General features: G+C 40.8%; 1 protein-coding gene across 1 annotated transcript; it reads left to right on the top strand.

Moving 5' to 3' along the window:
• The first annotated feature begins 2,848 nt into the window (after positions 1 to 2,848).
• Positions 2,849 to 6,080, top strand: LOC110506916 (U2 small nuclear ribonucleoprotein A'). Its single transcript, XM_021586786.2, has 9 exons — positions 2,849 to 3,079; positions 3,242 to 3,389; positions 3,488 to 3,566; positions 3,806 to 3,852; positions 4,017 to 4,119; positions 4,490 to 4,569; positions 4,930 to 5,008; positions 5,380 to 5,473; positions 5,663 to 6,080. The coding sequence occupies exons 1-9, from the start codon at positions 2,998 to 3,000 to the stop codon at positions 5,950 to 5,952; spliced, it is 1,002 nt and encodes a 333-aa protein (XP_021442461.2). The 5' UTR covers positions 2,849 to 2,997; the 3' UTR covers positions 5,953 to 6,080.
• Positions 6,081 to 7,016: the final 936 nt, after the last annotated feature.

A 7,016-nucleotide genomic window follows, 5' to 3' on the forward strand; every position in this document is an offset into this window, starting at 1 on the left:
CCAATGACATGGTGACATTTGTTGTTGTTAACAACTCAACCAAATATAATCAAAACTAGAAATGTAACGTCTGTGCCCAGTGGGATCTGCTTTATAATTCAAATGCAATTATATATATATTTTTTTACTTGTGACATGCTCTATATTGGAATATTCAGTCAAGTCAAACTCAAAATGTTTAGATAGCAACAATTTCAGCCTAGAAGGTTTTGTGATTTTTACTGATTCCATGTCCACTTTGTTTGAATGTCTAAAACATCACCAGAACATCTAACTTCACAAAAATATTGATTCACATTCCCAGACAGCACAGATGATGTAAAATCCTGGGCTAAAAGGCTATTTAAATGGAGATTCTCCATTGAGCATGCTTTTTTAGTCCAGGACTATGTTTAATAATCTCTATCCAGGAAACCAGCCCATAGTGTTTTCACTTGAACAGTAAGTCATCAGGTTGTGTGAAAGTTCACTTCAAGAAAGTAATAAACTTTGGCGGTTCTCAGAGAACACAATTATTACAAAGTGGGTCATAAACCATGGTTTTTGCCTTGTTGCATGCACATATTTGGATTATAAAGCCTTTCGGTTAATGAATAGTGAATATGGCTGTTCTGCTAAATCTTGTGATAATGCTTCTTTCTGTTGGTCTACATTAAATGTAAAAATAAAGCTAAAATAAATATATTGCATTAACATGCTGTTTTCCCCCATTTTTAATGTGTTGAGGGACCTGGAAAAGGCGGGGATCATTTACTGTGGACTGATGTGAACTACTGTTATTGTACATTCAACTTAAAGAAATGTTTGCACCTGAAATAATTTTGGTGTGGCACAGCAATACTAATGCAATCAAGACATCTTAGATTTGGTATTATTTTGATTTAAGGCGAAAATGTAAAAACTAGGCAAGGGCAGTGAATCATTTCACAACTTGTAAAAGTTGAATATATTTGGTTCAGGAAAATTACAACCAACAATGGCAAATATATTGCGCCTTTGAACTTTGGTGTGAATCACTTCAACATTTCAGACCCTGAGAGGAATGAGCATAGAAATAGATACTGTAGAAAGAGACTGATTCTGTGTCTCTCCAGTCTGGTTGAAAAGCTTCATAGTGTCTGTATCCACTGCAGTTTTTAATGAGGACGTCTCTCACACAGTCATGCCATCATTACTGTTGTTGGGTGAGGAGTAAATGTCTTTCCTCTAAATCACGCGTCAAGCTCATTCCACAGAGGGCTGAGTGTCTGTGGGTTTTCTCTCTCTGTGTCCCATACCTGTGGGACAGAGAGAGAGAGAGAGAGAGATCCCAGAGAGAAGAAAGGCAGGTAGCTTAGTAAAACTAATACAGTTTAGTATGTTCATTATCGTTGTAAAAGATTACATCCACACGCACAATTACCTCTGCACATGTATTGCCGCGTTTCGGTCAGTAACCAGTAAGACAAGACAGACAACAGAAATGTTGACAACACTCATCAGCAATGATGTCACGGTAAGTCTATTACACCTGGTTTATTTGAATGTACATATACTGTAGATCCTGTGTGCATGAGTCATCTTTTAGGATGGACTGAACTGTTATGGGGATGTTATTCCCAGCATCACAAACAAGAGAGACAGACAGCATGTTAATGTTCATCTTCACATCACAACATATTCCACTATCAGTGTCCCACACACATTCATTCATTCACTCCACACAATTTTTTTAAAAAGTATCAAAATCCCTTAAATGTGGGTCCCACCCTTCCTTACCCTTCAAGATGAAATAATTTATTTCACTTTCACTTTGATGCTGACCTAGCAGATCGCTGGATACCCCCCCAGAACCCATGTTCATTATTTAACTACTCCTTTAAAAGACAATAAGCACACAATTGCAGAGCTAAGGCACCAGTCTGTTTATAACACATAAAAGGATGACCACACCATCAGAGGATTAGAGAGGGAAGAAATGGAGACTGGTCCCAATTATAGCAAAGATGAGGATGAGTTGCCCTGCTTAACTTCCTGTGGGCGAGGTGAAGCTGAGAAAAATCTATTAGTAACCTACCTGTGGGTAAATAACACGCTAAATGGGATTATCATTGTATATGAACAGAGGATATCTAATTTGAATTCAGAAACATGTTATGCCTAGGTGACTTTCAAATAAGTTGCCTTAACTGAGAAACCAAAAGATCACTGCACTCACTTATTGATATGTGTGTGGCTCAGTTGGTAGAGCATGGCACTAGCAACACCTGGGTTGTGGGTTTGATTCCCATGGGGGGCCAGTAGGAAGCAAGGTACTCATTACTGTAAATTGCTCTGGATAAGAGCATCTGCTAAATTACTAAAATTCAACCAAATGAAGAGATGTAGTTTGACCGTGCAATCTCAATTATCATCTCGCCTCTTCCTCTCTGATAATACCAGTTGGATAACACCTAAACTGACCTGTGGGTGGCAGCAATAAGCCGGAAAGCATCTAGTCCGCCAGAAAGTTACAAGAAGATCCGGGATCCTTGGGACATCCCTACCCCATTAAAGATGACATTTTAAATGTTTAGGGTAAGGGTCGGGGTTAAGTTTAGGGTAAGGGTAGGGGTTAAGTTTAGGATAGGGACGTCCCAAGGATTCCAGATCTCACTGACTGAAGAAGAAGGGGCAATAGAGATGTGCAGCTATCTCGGTCTGGTGAAACTCTTATCAAGTGAATAAGGTTCTGGAATGCTTCTAGACAAATACATAGTCACCCCCGTGAGATCCTGACAGTTGTCTTTGAATGATAATCAGTCATCATCAGACGCACTTATTGAACCTATTAAGATCTCAGCGCTAGAGCGCGCTCGATGAAATTTGACCAGTTATTAGTTTACACCGAGTTGCATTGTGGGAGTAGTCTTACTTCCGGGCGGCAGCGTGTTGAAAAAGCGTTGTAAGGACTGGATTTTTTTTTAAATCAAGAAACCCGCTTATTAACATTTTTTGCTTTCCCAGTTAGCCGTCGATATGGTAAAATTATCGGCAGAGCTAATTGAGCAGGCTGCTCAATACACAAACCCCGTGCGCGACAGAGAGCTGGATCTGCGAGGTAAATAAACCTGCGCATTTCATGCTAGCTAGCTAGAAAAGCTAACTCTGGTTGGCTAGGCCTTCGCACTGTAATAACTGATGGATAGTGATTGCTAACTGCTAGCTACACCACCAAAACTATCTGGCTAACCTTATGCTGGTATGCTCTGCTCTCATTTAGGTTACAAAATTCCTGTACTTGAAAACCTTGGGGCTACACTTGACCAGTTTGATACCATCGATTTCTCTGACAATGAAATCAGAAAACTGGACGGCTTCCCTTTGCTCAAGAGGCTCAAAACGTTGCTCATGAACAACAACAGAATATGGTAACTTTCGCAGCAATTGTGTTGTCTAGGATTGCTAGAATTCGTTATAAGGTTAGCTTCCTAGCTAGCTATCACTGTGTTTTGTGTGCTCCCCACAGTCGTGTTGGTGAAAACCTTGAACAGGCATTGCCGAGTATGAGGGAGCTGATCCTCACAAGCAACAACATCCAGGAATTGGTGAGTTATCACACATCCCATCAGTGAATCGGTCAAGGCCTTATCTGATCAGATCTTTTAAAATAATTACTGATTGGGAGCATTTTACTTATGCATGTTGTTGATTGGAAAAATATGACCTGTGCTGTTATTTAGCAGTATTTGTGACATGAGTGTGCTCCTGTGTTCAATTACAGCGGTTGAACCATCGATTTGTTTTTAATGTGTTGGCATGTTTTTAAATGTGCTTTTACCTCCAGGGTGATTTGGATCCGCTAGCCTCAGTGAAGACATTGACCCTTCTCAGGTATCTCATGATCAATACTTGCCTCTACTACAACACCTAGTTAAGTCAGATTCATGCATCAATTTCACTGTAAATTGCAGGACAAGATGAGTTGCTATATTTGTGCACCTAAATCCTGTGTTTTATGAGTCAATATCGTAATCTCTTATTTTATGACATCTCAGTCTCCTAAGGAATCCAGTGACCAACAAGAAACACTACAGGCTCTACGTCATCAACAAAATTCCCCAGATTCACGTGCTTGACTTCCAGAAAGTCAAGTTAAAGGTAAGTGCATGCCATCGTTCAGAAACTAAATATAGAAAAGCGTTGTCATGACCACCCTTTGGACCTGGTAATCTATAACACAGGTCAGGTTGTATGAAACAACGTTGTTTTTTGTAATGATGTAGGCCTTTAGTCAGGGCAAACAATCACATACCGTTGGACTTGGCCTACGAAGGCCCTAGTTTTTCATCTTTGCAGTGCAATGATAAAGAAGCCTGCAGAATAGAAGGAAATGTATAGGAGAGCTCTGTCTTCCATACAGAAAGTGCTGTATTTGTATGTTTTTCCCAAACCTCTGTCCATCCTTCTCGTGAAGGTGTCGTTGTCTGATTGGAAAAGCTCTCACTTTAACTGTGATGTATTACCATAGGAGCGTCAGGAGGCGGAGAAAATGTTCAAGGGCAAACGAGGTGCTCAGCTTGCAAAGGATATTGCCAAGCGGACCAAAACGTAAGATGAAAGTCCCTGTCGGACGGCAGCTCCTTAGAATCACTGGACACTGGCTGGTGGGGGTGTCGGACAATCACCGGAACACTCTAGAATTGGACTATCTGCACCACCGATCACTCTTGTAGATGGGGTGTTGCGTAGCAACTGGAGTATCTAAATATGTGTTGACCCAACTACTGTGAACACCCCCCATGCAACAGTGTTTCTTAGGAGCGCCGTCTCAATGGCATTTCCTGTCGTATCAGTTTATTTGACTCAATAAGAAAAGATACTACACCTGAGATACTACACTGGTTGAGAGGCTAGAGAAGCACCCATCCCCTCCATGTTCTCTCTAACTCTGCTGGTGTGTGTTCTCAGGTTCACCCCCGGAGCTGCCGTGCAGCAGCCTGAGAAGAAGAAGATGGGACCGTCTCCCGCTGACGTGGAAGCGATCAAGGCACATCATAATTTATTTATACATTTTATTTAGCACCAGAAAATGTACACTCGCTGTGTAGTTTGTTCATTCCACAGATTGTGTGTTCAAACTCATTGTAACACATGGTTTAGACCTACGTCATTGTTTTCAGACAGTGACACACTATGGCGTGGACAGCTTAGTTTCTATACCACTATTCCATTGACCTAATGTAATGTTCACAATTTTAATGGTCAATTTATGGTCTGCTAAACAAATTAATGTAACGGGACTGGCAATCTACTCTAATGGTTCTTTCAAAAAGAGTCTGTTCATCACAACCGAAATGCCCATCTAATGTAATGATTCTGTATGTATGAACTAATACATTTGTTCTGTGCCCTACCCAGAATGCAATAGCTAACGCCTCGTCTCTGGCCGAGGTGGAGAGGTTGAAGGGGATGCTGCAGGCTGGTCAGATCCCCGGACGGGAGGTCAGACAAGGTGTGTACAGGCGACTAGATCTTCTCCATATGGCATGTCCAAGGCATGTACTGTGTGTCTGTCATGTCCTGCGTTGTCTGAGTATTTAAATGAGCCACCGATGGACAAAGTAAACAGCATTATGGGGCAGAGGGGTTTGCATATATGGTTCTTTGACTGGTTCCGGACTTTATTTCTCTTGTGTTGCAGTCCCCCTGGAAATGGTGGAGGTGGAAGAGGAAGAGGAGGAGAACGGGGTTGTACATATGCAACGAGAGATACAGACAGAGGAAGGAAATGGAGTGGAGGAGATGGAAGAGGATGTGGTGGAGGAGGTACAGGGAAAGGTGGAGGAGGTAGATGTCAAGGAGGTGGAGGAGGTAGAAAAGGAAAAAGTGGAGGAGAAAGAAGAGGGGGAGGAGGGTGAAAAACAAGAGTCTGAGGAAGATGAGTCTGAGGACGATGATATGGATGAAGACTCACCGGTTAACGGATCATGATCGTTTTATGCGGATCTCATGTCTCAAGTCTTGCTTGATTTGTAAGTTTATATTTGTTGAGCATGCATTAATGCCATTTTTGTTATTTTGAGAAATGAAAATACAATAAACATTTTTTTACAAAACGATGCAACCAATGATTACTGATCCAAAATAAACTGATGTCTATACAGTCTTATCCAATACAGTCATACATTTGTTAATACATTTCCAGATTTTTATTTCACTTTAAAATGGTGTGGTATATTTTATTGATCAGTGGATTTTTTAAAATATCAGACTTGTTATTGCACACAGAGTGAGTCCATGCAACTTATGCACATTTTTAACCCTGAACTTATTTAGGCTTGCAATAACAAAGGGATTTGAATACTTGACTCAAAAAATTTCAGCTTTAAATGTTACATTTGTAATAACATAGTTCCACTTCGACATCAACGGTAAGATGGCGCCGACAGAGATGGTCGCCTCGCTTCAGCTCCTTAGGAAACTGCAGTCATTTTTTTGTTATATTTCTTACGTTGTTAGACCAGAAAATCTGCCATCACTGCCAGAGTGGCTGCTGCCAACATACAGACAAATCTGCCATCACTGCCAGAGTGGCTGCTGCCAACATACAGACAAATCTGACGTTTTAATACATTTAATAAAGGTATCACTAGTCACTTTAAGAATGTCGACATATCCTACATTAATCATCTCATATGTATATACTGTATTCTATACCGTCTACTGCCTATGCCGCAGGCCATCGCTCATCCATATATTTTTATGTACATATTCTATTCATCCCGTTCCATTTTTTAAACCTTTATTTAACTAGACAAGTCAGTTAAGAACACATTTTTATTTTCAATGACGGCCTAGGAACAGTGGGTTAACTGCCTTGTTCAGGGGCAGAACGATGTATAAGGTAGTCGTGAATGTTAGATTACTTGTTAGATATTACTGCATTGTCGGAACTAGAAGCACAAGCATTTTGCTACACTCGCATTAACATCTGCTAGCCATGTGTATGTGACCAATACGATTTGACTTGACATGGGGTATTGTGTGTAGGCCAG

Source organism: Oncorhynchus mykiss, chromosome 26, assembly GCF_013265735.2.
Source record: "Oncorhynchus mykiss isolate Arlee chromosome 26, USDA_OmykA_1.1, whole genome shotgun sequence".
NCBI classification, from domain to species: Eukaryota; Metazoa; Chordata; class Actinopteri; order Salmoniformes; family Salmonidae; genus Oncorhynchus; species Oncorhynchus mykiss.